The 22635-nt window shown below is 44.6% G+C and overlaps 1 protein-coding gene across 1 annotated transcript in view; it reads left to right on the top strand.

Moving 5' to 3' along the window:
- The window catches only part of VAV3 (vav guanine nucleotide exchange factor 3), a 405543-nt gene that overhangs the window by 178244 nt on the left and 204664 nt on the right, over positions 1-22635 (top strand). The window contains exons 4-10 of the mRNA XM_075558833.1: positions 68-133; positions 5494-5602; positions 8736-8828; positions 10142-10210; positions 13163-13266; positions 15041-15140; positions 20062-20157. Of these exons, the coding sequence (XP_075414948.1) occupies positions 68-133; positions 5494-5602; positions 8736-8828; positions 10142-10210; positions 13163-13266; positions 15041-15140; positions 20062-20157 (637 nt within the window). The remainder of the gene's footprint in view (positions 1-67; positions 134-5493; positions 5603-8735; positions 8829-10141; positions 10211-13162; positions 13267-15040; positions 15141-20061; positions 20158-22635) is intronic.

Here is a 22635-nt window from a genome sequence, read left to right as displayed (position 1 = left end):
TTAGTGGGGGTAAGTGACCAGCCTCCGTGTTGCTCATTCAGCCATGCTGTTTCTTTCCCTCTCCTAGGCCCTTCCCGACAGAAGAAAGCATCAGTGATGACGGCATCTACAAAGGCCTTCCTGACTTAATAGAGTATGTTGAACATTTCCCGCAAAGCCAGTCCACTGATAGATTATTTAAATAGACATTGTGGGTTTTAGCCATTGATGTTAACCTAAGCTTTCTGAACTTGAGAAGTGGTTCACTGTTGAAAACATGGAAGAATTCATCTTAAAGCTGATGATCAAAAATCTTATGAGAAAATGTACTTTTCCGGTTATTTTAGTTCGCGCTGTACATACCACATTATACTGGACCCTGCGTAGGGCGAAGTAAGATTTGTGACTTTCTCCAAGGAATCACCGGGGGAGTAGATAAAACCGGATCACACAATTAGGAGGCAATTATATGAGTAATAGAATCTACTAAGGGAGTTGTAGGTCAGATAGTACATGTTTTCTATAAATTCAAGGAAGGACAAGATCAGTGTGAGATGGAATTACTCAGGGATGTCTCATTAGATGCAGTTTATTCTGAGCAGGGAATCCCTTTGGGTTTTATTATTTAATAGTCAGGAAAGGCAAAAGTTAAGTCCCTGTAGCTGATTATCTTTTGCTGATTGAGTGACTTATGTAAATTACAAATAAATATAAAACATAATCCTCAGCCCTCAAGGAACGGATAGCATAGATCACACATGTCTGCGGGGAATTTTAAGAAGTAGGTTAGGCTCCAAGAGAGACTCCGAGGCTGCAGAAATTCATCCACGTCCTCCAGCTAACACACTGGGCACACTGAGCTTGTTCTTGCTCAGGACCTTGACTCAGCAAACTCAGCAACATCCCAGTCTTTGTCCCTCTAGAGCAGCAGCTCTCAACCTGTGGGTCATGACCCCCCGAGGGTCGAATGACCCTTTCCCAAGGGTCACCTGATTCATAACAGTAGCAGCATTCTAGTTAGGAAGTAGCGACGGAAGTAATTTTATCATTGGGGTCATGAGGAACTGTATGAAACAAGGGGTCGCGGTGGCAGGAAGGTGGAGAACCACTGCTCTCGAGAGACTGTCTCTCATCATCCTCTCCAAAATCTTGGCTCTCTTCTCTGGGCATTTCACAGCCCTTGCGATTGCCCGAGACACACTTTCTGTTTACTGTATTGTCTGCCACTCCGCTAGAAGGGGTGGGGCTCTTCCTTGCGTTTGTCCGTATTCTAACAAAGAGCCATTGGGGCATAGTAGGGCCTCCGTGAACATTGTTTTTCTGCATAAATGAGAGCTCCATTAAGCCTGTCTGTTTTGGGCTGAGTTACCTGGTCAATTACTAGCAGAAGCTTATTAAAGGCTTGTTTCTATGCTAAGCATTTACATGCAATATCCAACATTGTGTCATGACATTGTGAAACTGTTACTATTTATGTCATACTTTACAAATAAGGTGATGTTCCCTTGGGGTTTTAACCCAGCTAGTTCTTGGTCTAGGCTATATTGCCTCCCAGATAGACCTCCTCAACAAGGTTTCAGTAGCTGAATTAAGGATGTGAGGACTGACTGGACCCACAGGGCTGGCCAGCAGCTCTGCAGTAGTGGCATTTGAAGGACCCATGATGTGTCTGCTAACCGTGAGGTCAGTGGTTCAAAACCAACAGCCACTCCATGGGAGAAAGATAGGGCATTCTATTTCTGTAAAGAGGTAGATTCTCAGAAACCCACGGGGGCAGTCTACCCTGTATTATATGGTCACTGTGAGTCAGCTACAACTTGGCGGCTGTGAGTTTGGAGGGTTTTTTAATGGTATGTTTTATATTGTATACCTTGAACAAGACTTTTTTAAACTCCAAGAATTAAGTGATGCCAAGTAGGTGGTGGTTTTTTTCAGTTGATTGGATAGAGTTTTATTAAAGTAATTATAAGACGGTCAGTATCTTTTCAAGTATTAGCAAGAATATATTATTTCTCTCATTTCTATCAACTAACTTTTGTAGCCTTCCTGAGGAGGGGTGGGGTGGCATTTGACCTCCTCTGGCCGCCAAGGTTGATTGCCACATGGCAGAGGTCAGACATGCCTCCACCTGCCATCCCTTTTTTTCAGCCCTATGTAGACACCACTGTCCCTCCCACAGCACTTGACTTCTGTGGTTGGGTTCTAGATGTCATTGCAGTGGCCACACAGAACTCACAGGTGATGTCCACCATTAGGGGCTTTATCAGGCAAATTGACAGGGGGCAAAGTACCCAAGATACAGTTGTTCAGTCAGTACGGTTTCTTCTTTGTTGTGCCTACAGGCAGGCCTCACTCTCTCTGGTCCTCAGCCCTTCATTTGGCTTCTGTCCTGCTCAGGCAATGTGACAAAGCTCTTTTAGGGCTGGCAGTAAGGTACACCACTCCACTGTAAGCATGGACCTGGAGATTCCCAGGTCTTTCTTAGAGAGTCAGAAAACAGCTCCCCCAGTTAAATGCCCAGAGGCACCCTACTCCACTAGTCAGCATTTCCCCCCAAGCACCCATTTTCACTTGCTCTGAGGTCTGGGAAGCCACTGCTCTGTCTCATGCTCTGGCTCCTAGTTCTGTTGTTGCCCTGCTACTCTGCCACTCCTCTGGTGACATCACTGCCTCCTGGACCAAGGAGGTTCGATGCGAAGGGATCTAGGGGTCCAAAGGATGAGATCTACTCCTGGCTCTTCTCTCTCGCTGGCAGTGAGAGTCCCCTCTCCCTGCTGCTGCGGAGGCTGATTTTATTTCCAGGAGAATGACCATTACAATGAACTGTGCTAACAATGACTGATAGCTGACTCACAGAATCTACACAGTGTCTTCCCCCATCTTCTTACCCTGGCCTATCAGGAAAATGAAGATCGTTTGGTGGGAACAACAAAAGTCGTGGCTCCGAGAGCCATACTATTCACAGCATTGTACTTCTCCCATTCTGTTCTGCTCATCTAGCCAGAGCTGATGTACTGATAGGTCCTCTGAGGATTTCTTCCTGGGATCCCTGGTGGCATAGTGGGTAACACATTGGGTTGCTAATCCTAAGGTCAGTAGTTCGAAACTGCCAGCCTTTCCTCAAGAGAAAGACAAGATTCTTTACTCCCATAAAGAGGTACAGTCTCAGAAACCCGCAGGGGCAGTTTTACCCTGTCCTGTAGGGTCACTATAGGTCAGCATTGACTTGACTTGGGATCCTGAACCAAGCTGCTCTGAGATACGGACTTACATTCTTTAAGACCCGGTGGGCTACCACAGGTAATGTGTGAATACAGCCTTTAAACCGGACGTTCCTGCTACGAGTTTCTGCGGTATATAATGTCAACCCCTAGGGAAGGCCCTTGAAGCAAACCTGGCGGCGCCTCACTGGATGGGTGAATAGCGTTATGTGCTCCTCGGTTGGAGAGGAAGGAGAAGTGGGAAGGAGTGAAGGAGGGTGTGAGAGTCGAGACTGGACCTGAACTGCTGCTTTCCGGCTCAGAACTGGACCGGGCCCGCATTTGTACAATGTGACTGAGCTAGAATGATGACCAGAGCAGGGGCAATTACAGCTCAGAGCCATGCTGGAAACGTGACCTTCCTCTTAGAAAACAAGGGCAGTGTGTGTGCTACATCGCAGGCAATTGGTGGCCGGCAGCGTCAGAAACGACGGTGCCCTGTGCTGAGATAGTAACTCACTGTGAATGCGTGTCTCTCCACGTTCCTGCGTCGGCCTCCCTGTGCCTCTTCTGAGTCTCTCATTCCAAGGCTTTGATCGGTAATTTTCTCATTACCACTATTACTCTGCCGCACCCAGATGTTTAAAAAGCAGGCCTATCCGGATATTGCTGGATTGACCATGACTCCACCACTTCAAGCCGTTTCAAAGCCCCAAGCAAAGCAGACAGCCCAGTGTCCCAACTTCTTTTACGACGAGATTGTCGCGCATGTCTGTGCAGCGGCAGAGCACGGGCAAACGGATGATTGTTGATTGCCTCTTTCCCGCCCACTTGGTGAAAATCAGTGATTGTTGACCGAACTCTGAGTCAGAAAAGCAGCTTTATATTGAATGGTAAAACCAAGGATGTTGTAACCCGATCGTGTGTGTGTGTGTGTGTGTGTGTAGGAAACAACTCCAAATGATGCTCTGTGACACCCATAGATAGCCCTGTGTTTGCATCAACTTTTAAGAATGCACCAGCTAGCAGGTTGTCGTTTATAATTGTAGCGGTTTCATTTCTGTGTGCATTGTTTGCAACGATCTATCTACACAGGCCCAGAAGAGATGCTGAAGGCTGGTAGTGTTAAGAGAGTTGAACTTCCTTCTCAGAGAAGTATTAATGTTTTTCCACATAGTAAATAAATTTCATATCAATGGTTAGGGATTAATAGTTGATAGAATGAGTCTGTGTAATCTTAAACTGAAAATTTAACAGCAGAACCTGGAATGAGGGACCAGTTGGTTCTCCCTTGACTGTGGTTGGCAGTCTTCTATGTGGGGAGCTGGAATGCTGCAGCAGCCAGTATCTGTGGCCACCGGAGCTTTATAAACCGGTATGGTTGTCAACTGCCTTTAAACCTTTGTCCTAAAAATATTTTGATTAAAACACAATGTGGCTGATAGGGACTCCTTGATGATGTATTTGAAAGAGCATGATTTGAAAACGGCTGGATTATATATTAATGACGATTTTGATTTTCCTGGTGCTCGTCAAAGACCATTATGACATTTCATCATGGGATTCCAAACTTATTTGGTCTACCCTTCCGCCCTTTCAGAACAACAACAGCAAAAGTACTCAGTATCCCTCCGGTCATGAAGAAATGAAGATTGTTCGTACTGTAGCCCCTAATCCAGGAGATAGTGTAGGTGTCTGCTTTTGTTGCCCAACCCCCCTCCCCCTCCCCCGGGATTGGTCCAGCAACCCCTAGGGGTTGGTGTCATCCACTCTGGGAAACACTCCATCCGATCTTCCCAAGTTCTCATCTCTCTTATACCCTGTGCTACAGATGATAAAACTGAGGCCTGGAAATATACAGCATGGGGGTAGGTGAAAGAGTGATTGGGACAGACTTGATTTAAACTTATGGCTCGGTTGTATGTCAACTAGCATTTTGGTATTTCAATTTCCTCATCATTACAAGGGGTTAAATTACAATGGCTGCCATGCCGGGCAGATTACATGTGATCATATATGTAGTGTTAGATGCTCTACACGTCTGTGAAGCCTCATACTTTATGAACCGCACCTTCCCAGTCAGGGCCACTCTCACTGCCATCGATGTTGGTGTCCGTTATGATGGTGCAGGTCATAGCTCTTAGGAGGCGGAACAGAGCCGCCAGCTCAGGTGTTCAACTCTTCATTGCGACCATTCAATTCCCTGTGTGTGTGTGTGTGCTGTGTTCTCAAATACGATGGAGCGTTATATTGTGGGGTGTTGATCGTTTTTATATCAGCGAAGATGAGCCTCTCGTTGTGCCTTTGGTTTCAGCGAAACGCGAGCGGACGATGGGGAAGGCCTCTACGACTGTGTGTACGGGGAGGACGAAGGCGGGGACGTCTACGAGGACCTAATGAAAGCGGAGGAAGCACGTCAACCCGTAGGACTTGCCTGCCTTCTTGTTAACCTTCTCAGCACGTGGCGCAGGCCCAGCTCGGGGATAGGGTGGGGGTTCTGCTCGGGGATAGCGGGGTGGGGAGGGGGGGGTCTCTGCTTCAGGCTGCTGCCAGAAAAGTGAGTCTCCGTACAGCAACTCGCATGGGTTTACTTTTGACTTCCGTGCATGTAGCCGTTACGTTCACACCCACCTCGTTCACAGCGATGTGATTTGTTAAAGTTCTATTCAACAGACTGTAGTCTGATAAGTGGCGATAGCATCACGGAAAGGTTGGGAACGTTGTGAGAATCACCAGAGAGGGACGCAGAGACCAGTGAGCGTGCGCTGTTGGAAAAGCCATGCTGATGGACTTGCTCCGTGCCGGCTTGCCCCAGACCGATTCAGTGAAAACAAAGCAAGGTCTTCCAGACGTAGCAAGTCGCGTGCTGTAAAGAGAGATGCCTGTGTTTTCCAGGGTCACACAGCCTCTCAGAAGCATTACTGGGATCCGAACCCAGATCTCCGGACTCCTAGCCTGGGGCCTTGGCACTCAGTCGTGCTGCCCGGCTCTCCTAGGAAAAGGCTCCTGGTGTGAGCATGCCGTAGAGAAGTGTGATGCTGGAAGAATTCCTCTTAAAAATTAAAATAAAGGTGTAAGACCTGATATACTTGCACTTGCACTTGGAGGCACATAATCAAGGTTTTCTGCAGTTTAAAACAACCGCAGGGAATCTTTTTCTTGAGCCTTTTATTTGACTAGCCAGGGACTCAAGCCTGATAAATGACACGCCACTCCAGAGATAACGACAATGTGGCCGGGGAATATGATTTCGGGAATCATGAAATTGGGATGTTATGAAAGGAAATCTCTTACAAAGCAGGTAATTTCGTTCCCTTTAGATTAAATTTCATGTAGGAGGAAGTCCATGTCTGAGAATATTTCCTCGTATGCACTGGGTGTTGCTATAAGGCCCTTGCCCTCTTTTGTTCCATTATGAGCCCCCTTTGCTTTTTCTACAATGTTATAAAGTTTTATAAAATTAATTTCAGATCCTGTTATACGAATTTTGTGTCTAAATAGCTTTGTAGGCCAATGGAATAGCTAGGACATTTAGAAGGGAGGAGTTTGAATTGTGTTCTCATCTGTAGTTTGGAACAACGGCCACCAAGAACATATCAGTTGCCAAAGACTTTCATGGTTTCATGGTTTCTGTTTCTTTATGAGCTCCCTCACTCTCTGTGACCCCTGTCTGTCCTGGGAGGCCAGCGGGTTGTCTGGAGCCCTCTTTAAGGACGAGGAGCTCTTAGGGGCAGAACCAAGTTAACTTGGCTTGTAGTGAGTAGACCGAGGGGAATGAGCCTTGAGCCCACTGCATGGCCCGACAGATGGCCCAGGCAGAATAGACAGACCACCCATGACATTATTAGGTGATAGAGTATCGTCGGTGCTTCCTGTGATTGCCAGTGACCTTGGGGGCCAGCAGGTAGTCTTCTTCGCTGTCTCTCTGGTGGCATTCTTCATTCGTCTCCCCTTACCGGACTGTTCACACGGACAGGCTTAGTAACAGTCCTCACGTAGGTTGAATGGGCCCTGCCTGCACACCTGGGACGGTGCCACATAGTGCTTAAAGTGCTTATATCTTCTAAAACTCCTGATGATGACATTGTAATGATTCCCACTTTACAAATGAGAACATCGAGTCTCAGAGAAGATAGCAAGCTTGTGCAAAGTCACAAAAGTACTAACAGCCAAACTGGCAGATGATGCCAATTTCCTCTCGCTCCCAAATCTCTGATGTCAGTATTAGGCCCTGCCAGCTCCAGGGCAAAGAGCTAACTGCCAAGAAGAGGTCATCTTTTAGGCATTCCTGAAGGGTTTTCCCTAGAAAATAAATCTTCATTATTTTTGCGGTTATTTCTGTAAACCCAGAAAATCATTCTGATTCATAGCAGTCTGATCTGGAGTTTCCAGCAGTGTTGATCTCCTCAGGAGGAGACAGCCTTGTTTTGCTTCTGCAGAGCTGCTGGTAGGTTTGAACCACCCACCTTGTGGTTATTGGCCCAATGCTCACGTAACAGCACCGCCAGCGCTCCTAAGTATGCTGTTGATTCCAGGGCACCCTACGACCACAGGTGTAGTGTTCCCAGGTTCATTAACATGATCATAAAAGAGATGCTTTACTTTAGTGGTTGTGCATTGGGCTCCTAAGTGCAAGGTCAGCAGTTCAAAACTACCAGCCACTCCGTGGGAGAAAGATGAAGCTTTTTAATCCCATGGTGTTCTAGTCTTGGAAGTCCACAGAGGCAGTGCTACTCTGTTTACAGGGCTGCTGTGATGGCCATGAGTGAGTGATTTAAACTCAGAGGCATCAATTTAATCATGAAAATCTTTTCATTTGCACTGTACAAAATGATTTAAAAAATAACAAACCAAAGAGTCTTTACAGAGATGATCCAGTCAGGGTGCAGTATAGCACTGATGAAACATGTAACTTTCCTCTGGTTCTTTAATGCTCCCCCCCCCCTCTATCATGACCCCTATTCTATCTTAAAAATCTGGCTAGACCAGAGGATGTACACAGGTACAGATAAGAGCTGGAAACACACGGAATCCAGGACAGATAAACCCCTCAGGACCAATAATGAGAGTAGAGATACCAGGAGGGGCAGGGGAAGGTGTGGGGAGAAAAGTGGAGCTGATCACAGTGATCTACATATAACCCCCTGCCAGGGGGACAGACAACAGAAAAGTGGGTGAAGGGGGAGACATTGGTCAGTGTAAGACATGAGAAAAATAATAATTTATACATTTTCAAGGGTTCATGAGGGAGGGAAGGGAAAAATCGTGGAGCTGATACCAAGGGCTCAAGTAGAAAGAAAATGTTTTTAAATTGATGATGGCAACACATGTACATATGTGCTTGACACAATGGGTATATGTATGGATTGTGTACGAGCCCCCAATAAAATGATTTTTTAAAAGATTCTTTACAAATTCAATTAAATTTTGCTTTTTGTTAGGTACTGGACTAGAATGAAACACTTAAGAAAATAAGCAATGATTTTTATGTCTTTTCCTACCAAGTAGATAATACACTTAGTACATAAATCGTTGATTTGATGATTCTGATTGCAGAAATGTCCTGAAAATGACATAAGAAGTTGTTGCCTCGCAGAAATTAAACAGACAGAAGAAAAATACACAGAAACCCTGGAGTCCATAGAGAAAGTAAGTCATTTGGTGTCACTTTTGGCACACATATGCACACTGTGCGCAGCTTTGTTTGTGCTACAGAACGATTGGTCTCTGTCTCAGAAGGCACTGTTCTGAGGCCGGCAGACCTCCGGAAGCGCCCACAGCAGTAGCTCCTAAGGAGTGTGCATGCCCTTGGCGGTTCCGGCTGCACCTTCTCTCACAGAGAGTGGAGGATGGTTTCAAACTGTTGACCTTGTAACCCACTATCCCACCAAGTACTTTCCTACTATAAGTAGACGTTAAAAATTAAACTAGGTAAACTCACTGCCATCGAGTCGATGCTGGCTTCTAGGACCCCTTATGGGACAGGGCAGAACTGCGCTGTGGATTCTGAAGGAGCAGCTGGTGCTTTTGAACTGCTAACCTTATGCTTTGTAGGCTACCACGGCCACTATGCCACCAGAGTCCCTTGACTAGAGGTTAGGTAAATAAAAACAAAGAGAAAAACTTGGCAGTTGAGGAGGAAGAAAAAAGATATGAAGAAAATTTGTTTAGAAAAGAAGGTGGGTTGATTAATTAGGAACAGATCATCAGATTAGGTGGGATGACAGCACAGCTGATATTTAGGTGATGTTGCATCTTAGACCATCACTTCATGTTTATTAGCTGCGGGAACAAAATAGGAGGCAACTAGATTTAATCAACATTCTCCCTTTTCCTGGAAAGCGTAATAGAAGGAGAAAGGGTAAGATTGTAACAACAACAACAACAACAACAGTGGTTCCAGAATACAAGCAAGTAAAGAGGAAAGCGAGGGACCTGCGGTCGAGGTACATGGATTGCTGAGCTCAGGTACAGTTGAAAAATTCTTTGAGAAACTGAACGTCAGTGGAAGAGCCCTGGCTGTGCAGTGTTTGCGCCCTGGACTGCTAACCGCAAGGTCACGGCTGGAAACCACCAGCCACTCCTTGGGAGGAAGATGAGGTTCTCTACTCCTGTAAAGAGTTAGTCTCGGAAACTCGCAGGGGCAGTTCTACCCTATCCTGTAGGGTCACTATGAGTCAGCGCGGGTTTGGTTTTTGAGTTTGAATTAACCGATACTATTTTTCTCTTTCTCACTAATGGAAGCAGTTACTGCCTAGACTACTTATTTTATACTTTATATGCAGACTGAATTTTGTCTTTTCATCTGTAAAAATTTTAAGAAAAATTTGTTTCTGCTTCTTTGAATCAGTAATGCTGATACCAGTTGATGTTCAGTACGTACTGATTACTTGTTGATGAGGAAACTCATGTAGCTTAGAGAAAGTAATGCTTACTGAACATTTCTGTCTTCTCTTTGGTAGTATTTCATGGCACCACTGAAAAGATTCCTGACAGCCAAAGAATTCGATTTGGTATTCATCAACATTCCTGTAAGTGAAACTACCCGAGCTGGAATTGTGGTGGGTGCGTGCCTGGGAAGAGCCCTGCCTTTTGTATCGCATTGTAGAACCCTGTTTAAAACCGCTCCTCTTTCCTTTTAGATTTTTAACAGTTTGACCCTTTTTTCCTGCCTCCCCAATCCTTAGAGCCTTATTTTCTGGAATTAATAAGTGGTTTGTCATTAACCCAAATTAGTTAAGATGCAGGCCGACTGTAACGGAGAGCTGTTTGTATTCCTCTGCACTGGTGAGCACACAAATAGGCTTTTAGTTCAATGAGTCCCGCTGTACCCAATATGTGTCTTGTGAGCGTTTCCTTCTGCCTCATGCTTCCCTGCCCTGCTGTCCCCCCAATCCCCCCCCAACCCCCAGGCCCAACCTCACACTCTTCTTGTCCTGCTGCGCTTCTCTACACCCCCCCACCCCCACCTCCAAAGTCCCTCTTCTTTGGGTTTCCTAGTACTTCCAAATGCATTAACCTTCCTGCTGGTTAGTTCCTGGCATGTACTTTTTCCTTCCTATGGGACAGACTACTTCAGTGCCCAGTGCGAAGAGATTGCCTCTATCTGTATGTCAGCAATTCCCATGGGAATGCCCCTCTCCTCCTCTTAGAAACCTGCAGGCTGACCTGCAGGCCTAGAGAATGGTAGGCGAGCCTCAGGACCCTCCAGTGGCACTCTGGGCCCCGCTGTGAGGGCTGGCCGGCCTCACCCCCAGCGTTCGCACATTCCATGGTGTGCTGTGTTCAGTGCCGCTGAGCACCGGCTGGTTAGTTGTGGCTTGGCTTTCTCCTTCTTCTGGTTTTGGCCAAACAGAGACATTATTCTTGACCTTCAACATAGCTAGAAGAAAATGCTTACCGTGCCAGATTACATTTTAGCATAGACAGAGCTTACATAATAAAATGTTAAAATGCTTAAGCATGGTTCTTAAAATGCCGTACCCCGTTTGACATTCTTTATTCTTAATTGTTGTCTCATTGTTCGCAACAAATGCCCAGACTAATGTATTCCAGTTTCATTTCGATGCATAATGGCTATGCATTGGGCTACTAACTGCAAGGCCACTGGTTTGAAACCACCCAGTGCTCTGCAAGAGAAAGACAAGGCTTTCTACTCCTAGAAAGTATTACCGTCCTAGACATCCACAGGGGAAGTTTGGCCCTGTGCGATCTGGGACAGTGAGTCAGGACCAGCTCCGCGGCGGTGAGCTTGTTAGTGTGGAGGTGAATGTGCACTGTGAGGTCAGTGTGCTCCCAGGCCTACACGGGGAGAGACGGGGGATGGACACATCGATCCAGAGCCCCTCGTTTCTTGGCTGGGCATGTATTTGCTGCCTGGCTGAAAATTACTTATCAAGGGACAAAAAATGAAATTCCATCTTCCATTGCTCTAGCAAAATGTCCAGAACAATTTATTTGCTCCTTCTTTATGCCATCAGCTGTCTGGTTTCGAGCAATTTACTACGATTATTGTTAGCTTAGCACCAGGACACCACTAATTGACCAAAGTACAAATCTAAATTTTTATGTCTCAAGGACATGAATCATTACTTTGTCCTGTCAATAAAGCATTAAGCAGTTGGGTAGTTTTATCTAAAATGTAAAGTGATTATAACATGAAGATAAGCTGTACATATTTTTGTACAGGGAGTAAATCACCCTTCAATAACTGATGACACAATTTCTCCTTTTAGGATGCTGATGTTTCAAGTTAGATTGAAATTGCTATTTCCTATGCACATGGCCTGGCTGTCTCAATTCTTCTTCACTTTCTCCCTTCGCCCTTTCTCTTTCTTTCCTGTTCCTTCTCCATTCCTTTATTTAAAAAATAACATCGTTAGGGATTTTGCTGAGATTCACCAGTCGTTTTAGCTTCCCATTCAACAATCTGTATGCAGAATGTTCTCTGACACTGGTTCTATTCTTCACAATGGACGGACATCCTCGCCATTTCCATTCTCTCTGTTACATCCCCCTAATCTAGTTTCCCGGCCCCTTTACACTCTCAACTTAGGTTTCAAGTAATTGTTGCCCACTTAGCTGCACATAGGTGATTTCTTCAAGGAGCAAGCACAGTACTGAGAGCTGGTGTTCATTATTTTTTCGATCCAACTTGTTACTTAGCTGAACAGTGACGTCAGTGGTTGCCTTCAGCTCACTGCATGATGAGTTGGTTGTTGTTAGGTGTCATCTAGCCTGTTCCACTCCACAGCGCTTTCTGTACAATAGAAGGAAGCCATCCTGGTCCTGGGCCATGCTCACAGGGAGCCTGATGTTTGCAGTCACTCTGTCCGTCCATCTCACGGAGAGGCTGCCTCCCTTTTGCCCCCTCCTCTTTACCAAGCATGATGTCCATCTCAGGAAATAGTCCCTACTAAGAACACGTCTAAAGGATGTGATACAGGGTCTTGCTAGCCTCATCTCTAGGGATCATTCTGGCTGTACTTCTTTCAAGATTGATTTGTTCTTTCTTCTGGTAGTCAATGATATATATACTCAGTATTCTTCTCCAACACCATAGTTATTATGTATCAATTTTTCTTTAGTCTTACTTCTTGCCTTGCTTTTGCACATATGCAAGTATGAAATAATTGAAAACGCCATGCCCGAGTCAGGTGCACCTTAGTCCTTGAGGTAACCTCTTTGCTCTGTAACACTGTAAAGAGGTCTTTCACAGCATATTACCCAATGCAATCATCATTTGGTTTCTTGACGGCTGCTACTCCGCACGTGGCTTGTGGATCCAAGTAAAATGAAATGCTCAGCACTGTGCGACTTCTCTGTGGAGCTGAGAGCCGGGCTTGTGTGTTCTCCCCCTCTTGCTGACACCAGTTATCTATGGCAAGGAAGCACGTTCAGATTCTCCATGTAGAGTGCAGTTTTGGGTTCTGATTCTTAATTTCCTTTGACATTGGTCGTGTTTTTTTATCCCCTCCTCTAAGGAACTTGTGAAAATTCATCGGAGCTTAATGCAAGAGATTCATGACTCCATTGTAAATCAAAACGATCAGAATTTATATCAAGTTTTCATTAACTACAAGGAAAGGTAACATTAAAATTTTTCATAATGGGTATTAACAACTCTAGTAACGATTAGTATTAAAGTAACTAAAATACAGATTATTATTATTATGTAGTAAGTTACTCCCTGGGAGTAGTGATTAGAATGTGGACACTTTATCTCAGGGTATTATTTTGAGCTCTCTGTGAGGCAAAAAATAAAATCCATTGAGGTACAGACCCTTTTGAATTGAAAATTTAAAAGGCTTAAACTCCTTTATAAATCCTTTCATTAATCGTCAGTGGGCTAGCTCCATGAGCTTCCTGAAAATGTTGGGACTAGGTTAGCTTGTACCTTCTTCTCACCCTGTGGGAGACCCCAGTCTGATTCCCAGTTCAGTTCCCAGCCAACTGTGCCCAGTCCTTGAAGGCTTGCACGCTGCTATGATGTTGAACAAGTTTTAGTAGATCTCCCCACCCACGTGGACTAGGGGAAAGGTCTGGTGATAGACTTTTTAAGAACAGCCAGGGGCAGCCCTGTAGCTCACTACTGCCCAATTCCACGCCCGCTGTGGCCATGATACAGCACAGGCCCTGACAGCATCTTTCGGTTGTGCCTGGGGTTAGGAGTTGGAGGCCAGTTTGACAGCTGCTAATAGCTACTATAAGATTTCTTCCACGTCTTATTATTTTTAATTTATTCTCTGCTGTGGAGTTTTAGCTGTGTGATCACAGTCTGTCTCCCTTCTAGTTCTCCGAGAGAGGAAAAGATCTCTTAAATGATTCGCATCAATAAGGGTCCCAAGGGATTCTGAGGGTGACAAAAAAAAATTAGTCTTAGCTCCATCACAAGTCATATCTTTCTAATACTAAGACATATCTAATGAATCGCTGTGTGGTAACTCTTAGATAAACATTAACTTCTTTATTTTTAAAATCATCTTACTGGGGGCTTGTACAATTTTTGTCACAATCCCGGCGTCCATCCCTTCTACGTGAGCCCTTAATATTGGTTGCTCATTCTCCCCCCTCCCTCATGATGCGTCTTGCTCGTAATTTCATTTGAACTGAGCGTCAGAGGAAAGGACAACCCACCAGGCTCTCCCTCCACTCTCTGCAGCACTACCTGCCTGCAGCAAGCTGAGGCGCTGCAGTGTGAGCATCCTTCATCCCGCACAGTTCACCGGGCTCGCTCCCAGGTCTTCAAGAGCCCATTTCCATTCATTGAAAACAGGAAGGGGCAAAGGGGCTTACTGATGCACGCAGATGCAGGCAGCGATTTCAATGCAATTTTCAGGGGAGAGAAAATAGTTGCTGGGTATAAGTAAATGCTAAAAGTCTGGTCTCTGGACCTGACACATATTTCTTACTTTTGTTTCTCTGATTTATATATTTATTTAATCAAGCAGCATAAAAGTCACCAATCAAGTTAGTCAGATCTATATGCCATACATAGTCTGAGGAACGAGCCCACTTAACGTCGGAACTACAAACTAGTCGACGTTTGCAATAGGACAAGTGTGAGCGAGCTTCGCTCCAACTGCTGACTGGCGTGGTGTGTGCACCAAAGGGAATTTTTGTTGTTGCTTTTGGTGGTCCTTAGCTGTGGCTCCAAGGGATGAAAGGTTGGTGCCTCCAATGGATGGGTATCTTGATTGTGGTAAGACTTGTACGAGCCCCCAATAAAATGGTTTAAAAAAAAAAAGTTGAGGCCTCTTCACCCTGGCACTTCGTTTGTTTTTTTTCTCCTGTAAATGTTTCTCTCTCTCTCTCTCTCTCTCTCTCTCTCTCTCTCTCTCTCTCTCTCTCTTTGCCTTCAGGTTGGTTATTTATGGTCAGTACTGCAGTGGAGTGGAGTCGGCCATCTCTAACTTGGACTATATTTCTAAGACCAGAGAAGATGTCAAATTGAAATTAGAGGTATCTCTTTATTTTTTTGCTTAGAACCCCGATAAATGTGGTCCTTATCATGATCAATGCAACAGAAAAATGTCTCATGTATTCTGCATATATCATTATGCCAATTTTATAAAATATTAGTCCTATGAAATGATAATGAAGTAATACAGTAATGGAATCTTGGATTATGGCCCTTTGTTTTATGTGCATTATCTCATGAAGTCCTTACGACTGTTGAAGATAGATAGTTGAGTTTTCTAGCTTATCAGTGAGAAAGCAGAGGTTCAGAGAGGCTCTGAGTAATTTGCCCAGGGTCACCTAGCTAGGAAGAGGTACAAGATGGGGTATAATACTTAGGTTGATTTAGAAAAGGTCCCTTAAACATATAACAGGTAGTAACAGAAGTATCAAAAGGACATTGTTCTGCCAGTCAGTACAGTAGGATTGAGTTGTGTGTGGTAAACACTTTGTGACAAGGTTACGTGAACGTGCTTGAACATTCATTGGGGCATGGGAGAGGACGGAGGGTTTAGCTGAAGACACTGGATTTGAATAGGTCCTTGAAGAATGGGTTGAGTTTTGACAGATGCAGTTCCACAGAATATGCAGAAGCCCTGGGCTGCCCTGACCAGAAGAGCTGGGAAAGCTCGGGAAATGGCAAGGAGGCCAGTTCAAGCAGTACGTGGTCACCCTGGAAAATGAGTCTGGAAAAGTATGCTGGGTCAGCTTCTATACAGCACAGTTTGTCTTTCTCTTCCTGTTTCGTTTAGAATAGCTTGCGTAGCCAAACCCGTGGAGACCCCAAATCATCTCTATAAGATAACTGGAAAGTCCCTCACTGAAGCACCACAGGGAAAGGATGACATATCTGGGGGTAGTACTGATGAACCACATAACTAACCTCTAGCTCTTTAATAATTGCTCCCTTTACTATTATGGTCTTAGTGTTACCCCATTAATCTTGTTACACCTACGAATGTTCATTTGTGTAATTAAGAATGTTTGATGCATGAATCCAAGTTAGATAAACCCTTCAGAAATAGAGATGGGAATAACAATTCCCTGAGGGGACAGGAAGAGGGTTGGGGTGTGGGGGAAGGGAGAGCAGGTAGCAATGATGACTGTATAACCCCACTTGAGGGGAATGTATAAGAGAATTGAAGGTGAATGGATACATTGGATGGTGTAAGATATGGCAAAAAATATATTACTATATATATATTAAAGAATAGCTTTTATTTTCAAAGACTGTTTGATACATTATCATGACCAATATATTCTTTCTGTGCTTTGGGGTTTGTAAATTTCAGATAGAGATAGGCCGTTGCTACTTCAATGACTGCCTGCTAATTGGCCTTTTAATTCCCCTTCCCCTGCTCTATACTGTTAAGCTTAACAGTAGAGTTAGTGATGGACAGGGGCAAGAAGTAGATGACTTCCACATCCGAGCTCCTTGATTGTTTTAGCACATCTGTGGTTTCACGGCTCATTGGTTTCAGAAAGGAACACCATGACTTTGGACAGTTGCACACCAACAGTCACTGACTAACTGTACTGAAGTCTGTATAGCACGGCGCTTTCCCTACATCCTACAGTCTCTTGATGGTGTGGTCCATGTGTCTGCAGATAGTTTGATTCACATCCTCACAACCTTGCAGGGAAACAGAGCCTTAAAAAAATGCAGAACTCTAAGTCACTGGGACACAGGTCAGTTAAACGTTACAACTCCCGCTACTAGTCTCGACTCGAGTAGCGGCTAAAGCATGTTTCTTTTTTAAATGTGGAGTTACAAAGGTCTGGCTTAAGTTACAGCAACACACAAACCACCACAGTACAACAAACTGGCAAACACGGTTGTGGCTTAAGACAAATGTCAGCAAATTGTCCACTAAGCCTTCATTGTACTCTCAGTGTCCTTACAGTGCTGCTCCGCCTCCTGCCAGTCACTGTCTGAGTCCTGGGTAAAGACCCCACGCTGGGACTCCAGGCCCATCATTTCTGCAGCCCTAGAGGAGACTTCAGTGCAAGTCCAAATGCTGGCAGTTTGAACCAACACCGCAGCTCTGCTGAAGAAGCACCTGGCTATCTACCCTTGGACTAATTAAACCTGTCACTCCCATCGAGTCGAGGAGATGTGGACTCATAGTGACCCTGTAAGACAGAGTAGAGCTATCCCAGTGAGTCTCTGAGACTGTAAAAGTTTACGGGTGAAGAATGCCTGTCTTTCTCCTGCAGAGCAACTGGTGGTTTTGAACTGCTGACCTTGTGAAACGCAGCCCAATGTGTAACCACTATGCAACCAGTGCTCCAAAAATGATACCTAAGAAACTCTGTTATTGTGACTTGAAAATTGACCCACCAAATGCCCAATAGCATCAGCATGAGCCGTAGGGCATGAAGACCCCGTCTGTGTTTGACAAGTTCCAGGAGGGAGTGTAAACCCCCTCCTGGTGGCCCTGGCTTGGTGGTGAGGTACTTCACCATGGTGTTTTCAGCTGCCTCATATGCACGGGAAAGTTGGGAATCAAATAAGGATGAGCAAGGAAGAATCGATGCCTCTGAAGTGTGCTGATGATGATTGTGGAAAGTACCCTGTGCTGTCAGAAAGAACCAGGCAAATCTGTCTTGTGAGGAGTCCAGCCAGAATGCTTCTTGGAAGGAAGAATGGCAAGACCACATCCTACATATTTTGGACCTGGAATCAGGAGAGAGCGGTCCTTGGCAAAGGACAGGTCATGCTGGGTAAGGAAGTGGATTGGAGCCACAGAAGAAGGTCGTCTGTGAGAAGGACGGGCACAGTGGCTGCAGCGAAGCTCTCAGACATGGCAATGCTTGTGGAGCAGGAACAGCAGCGTTTGGCTCTGTTGGGCATCGGGGCACTATGCGTAGGAACTGAGGGGCGGGCACCGGACAGCAGCAGCAGCAGGGTAACACCTTACAAACAGTCTTTGCTGGGACTGCCTTCCGCAGGCCCCGGCAGGCTAAAGGGAACATGGTCTTATCCACGCTGGCTCCTTGCTTCTTTGTGTCTTCTGGTTTGTAGTTGTTTTTATTCTTGTTGATTTTCATCTTTCATTTTTCCATGGTGCAACCAAGAGAACACAGCAAAGGGTAGTGGAGTCTCTTTCTGTTGCCTCAAAAGCCTGGATCAACCCCACAGATGTGATTTTCTTCAGAATTGGAGGTTACGCAAAGCAAGTGACTGGGCATTTGAGGGTGAATTACTTCTACCTCTCTACTTAACAATATGCAAACCCAAATCCAAACTCATTGCCGTCGAGTGGGTTCTGACTCCTAGTGACCCCACAGGACAGAGTAGAACTGCCTCCCTGGGCTTCGGAGACGCTCCCTGTTTACGGGAGTAGAAAGCCTCATCTTTTCCCTGTGGAGCAGCTGGCAGTTTCAGCTCCTTGATGTTATGTTTAGCAGTCCAGTGTGTAATTCATTATGCCACTAGGGCTCCTTGTGATCAATGCTAGCAAACAATTGACATTGACCTTGGCCTCCTCGTTGGAGCTAACATAAGCCACGCTAGTTACATTCTTTACTTTCAAAGCCTACAACTTAGAACACGCGCACACACACTTTATCGTAATTTCCATCATCTCACAAAGGGGATGGTACACATGCATTATGTTTTTGTTTTCTTCACAGCCTCCTAACCTTATGCTCAGGATCAACCTCAGTTCCAAAGAGTTTAAAAAAACACAGCTGTGATGATCAAACCCATTCATTACAACAATAATTTAACCTCTGACTTGAGATGAGAGCAGATGCTTCACAATCTGAAGAAGAAAGTTGAAATAACGACCTTTCTTGTGACTCGGCTGGACATGCCAGGATGTGCTCTGTGTTCTTCTTGCTTAAGATCTGTGTTAAAGCACACTCATTAAGTACCCCATCATTAGCGCTAATGGTGTTTTCTTTGCAGCCCCTAATTGTATAGTCTTTACTGCGCCCCGACAGCTGAGTGCGGGAAAGAGAAACAAACTCTGTTTTCTTGAGTCATCTCCCTCTGTGGTCTGGGAAACCCCTTGTTCTGGGATGTCATTTATCTGAAGATTTGGGGTTGATGGGGTTTATTGGTAGTAATAATACTCACAGGACATTTCCTTGTATTGTTCTGAAGCACACTACAGATACATGTGAGACCGTAAAATCTGAACAGTAACTTGTCCAGGGTCACGCAGCCAGGAGATAGCTGATTTCAATTGAGGCATTGAAGCTTCAAATTGAGAGTTATTTTCTCAGCGTCTTGGCTGTTACAAAAAGAGTGAACAAATCACGGCTATGTTTAAGCTACTTTTTAAGAAAGAAGAGTATGAGATTAACAAATAAAACCTGAGGCTTTTTCAAAACGTTGACCACTGTGGTAAATTTACACTTCAGCAATGTTTCAGAGCCAAACATTCAGTTTCATCATGTTCAACAAATAATGGTTAAACAAATATCCACTTCTTAGGAGTGTAAGAGCCCTAGGAGAGTTGTACAACAATGACAGAAAGGGAACGTTTTATTGAGATTATTACTGAAAGCCTAGAAGTTCTTGAGGACCGGCATGAGACTTGTTGGCAACTGGACAAAGCACGTGGACAGTGGGAGATCCCCATGAGCCACAAGGCTGGAGGTGGGAAAGTGCATGGCCCGTATGACGGGCAGGGGCTTGCTCCCTTCCACCCATAGGGGAAGTGGTGCTGTAAGGGAAAGCTGAGAACCCCATTCCTGCCCTGGAGAGAGATTTTCACCCTAAAATCTGTTAATCGGTTCATATTTGCAAAGGAAAGACTACTGTGTTTTGGTTTGTTTTCCAATTGATGACCCTTCCTTCTGGATCAAGTCCTTGTATAGTCACAATAATTCCATGATGGCCTTTGTGTTTTCTAATGTTTGCTTTATGACTTGTCGAAGAAAATGAACAGGTTTTTTTTTAATGTTTTGTTAGGAATGTTCCAAAAGAGCGAATAATGGGAAGTTCACTCTTCGAGATTTGCTTGTGGTCCCCATGCAACGCGTGTTAAAGTATCACCTTCTTCTCCAGGTATGCAGCTGAAACCCACGGGCCCCTTTCGTTCCTCAGTGAGCTGTGTTTCAGACACCCTTTGTGTGGCGCCCTCCGGCCATCTGTTCAGCACCATTACCTAGCTCGGTGGGGAACCAACCAAGCAATCGGGTACTGGTTCCTCCCGTAGCAAAGGTGATTCCATACCTGCTGTGAAGTCACATGTTGTGTCCTTGCAACAGGGTTGGCTCAAAACAGAACAACATTAAAAATAAGACAAAACAAATAGCAATATCCCTTCAACGACCTCGTCTCTCGCTAGTCATAATCATTTATAGTGTCATCTTGTGGCAATACCTCATAGACCTTTGCCTTATAACAATAAGTTAAAGATATTGTGCCGCATTCTCTGTTGCTTTCTGCTATCTAAAATATGATCAGGCTGCCTTTATTGTGAAGTGATTCTTGTGCAAACCCACAACGCTTATGGTTTCCACGGTTAGTCCTCTGGCGAGGGTGGAGAGTCTTATAAATTTAATTTGATAGCTGTGCCAGGGGACTTATTAGTTCTGCTCCACAGAAATGTCTTACTGTATTTATTAGTCTGTCAGCTCTGCTGATGCTTGTGAAATGTCATTTATATAAGATACACCTCGTATGTGAAATATAATTTTGAGTCTCTTGTCCTTTGTACATCTTGTAAAGTCAGGGGCTTGGGACAACATCCGTTTGGGTGCTGTCTGGCTGCATGTGCATCCTTGGTCCCCTAAGATGAGGACAGAGTTCAGAAATCCCCATCAGAGAGAGGGACGTAGAGCAGGTGACCTGAAGGAGTGAGGTGACACTTTCTCTGTCACAGTGCATCTGGCTCATGCCTCTTTAATGTGAAACAAGTGTTCTTTCAGCGTGCGATACATATGTAACCTATGACACTTATGTGCCTTGTGTACTATACTGTACTTTCTATTATGAACTCGACCTACTTACAAATAAGGTTACCATGTAACAGTGTAGGCTTCGACTCATACACTCATGCGAGCAGCAGCTTCAGATCTCTTGTAGCATTTGACTCTTGAGTTGGTAGTGTTAGATATGCTTCATTTTCTTTTTAAAATACAAGGAGGACTTCAAAAAGTTTCTGGAAAACTTCCACTATCTTTTTATTTGATTTGTTCATGACCTTTTTGAAGCTCCCTCCACAGCATTGTGAAGTGCATCGTGGCGCCAAAATAATGCACAACCCCCCCCCCCTTAGTCATAGCAGCAGCAAGAGGCGAGGGAGAAGCATCAATCTGGTAGTGAAACGGAGGGTTCTTAATCCACACTGATGTGGCACATCAGCGGATGCTGTTGCTCGCTATGTCTGTTTGCTAAGCATGTACTCTTGTGTTCCCACACCATCCAAATCACATACCATCCCTTTCACAGCACACATCGTGTGCCTGTAAGTGACACATGCCTGTCTATTAAATGTCTTCAACTGTAGCCACAGAATTAGGACTTGTCTCTATTTTTGTTCTACTGAGAAATCAGAAAAATTCAGACCCTGATTATTCCTTAAGATGCCTTGAAACATTTATGAGAACTAAACTCACACCGCCTTCATCAAATTGGATTTTATGAACAAATAATAAGGAAGACTCAGGCAATCTGTTTCTGAGAAGCCTTGGAACTGAAAACATTTCCAAAATAAGATAATATTTCATAACTTTTGTATAGTCAGATATTGATTTGGAGAACATAAAAGGTATCATTTTTAAAAGTATCTATTTTACAAAGCTCTTTTAAAAGACTTTCAAAGTATAAAATATGACTGCACTTTTTAGAAAATCAACTAACCCCCCCCCCAATTCCTCTTTGTTTGCTTCATCTTTTAAATGCAGTTCTCTTTGATGACTTGTTAAAATAAGGCTTTTTATTTTGAGCTGCACAATAGATAAAAATTCTAGAAATGATTTTTATCTCAAAATTGTGCCAAAGTAAAATTCATTTATTTACTGTCTGGAATTTGTCTGACAAATGTGGTTATGCATTTAAATGTTTTCTGTAGTGGAGAAATCACCTTTGAAAATACCTGATGATTTGAAATCACAGATTTTACAAATTAGCATAATTTGTACTGAGGATTTTAAATTTGAGGAATATTTTACCATATTTAATTAAGAAACAGAAACAAGAGAGAGAGAACAAAAATTCGATAGGGTTGTTGCACATGTGGTCCAATATCGAGTCATCTGTTCACAGCTGTGGCATTGGACTCAGCACGGTTTTGAGTGGCCTCCCTGAGCCTCAGGTGCCTGGGTGACACATCCAGGTTGCATTCCACTGCGTAACCTGCAGGCTGGCAGTGTGAGCCCACCTGGAGGGGCTCTGGAGAGAGATCTGCTGACCCATGTCCATAAGGATGAGAGCCGCGAACACTCTGTGGCGCATTTCGGGATTGTAATCCATGGGGGTGTCGTGAATCAGAAAGGCCTCCGTGGCAGTTTGTGTGGATGTGTGTGCGGTTCCCTGGTT

The sequence above is a fragment of the Tenrec ecaudatus genome, chromosome 1 (genome assembly GCF_050624435.1).
Source record: "Tenrec ecaudatus isolate mTenEca1 chromosome 1, mTenEca1.hap1, whole genome shotgun sequence".
NCBI lineage: Eukaryota > Metazoa > Chordata > Mammalia > Afrosoricida > Tenrecidae > Tenrec > Tenrec ecaudatus.
This window is presented reverse-complemented; position numbering and strand designations above follow the sequence as displayed.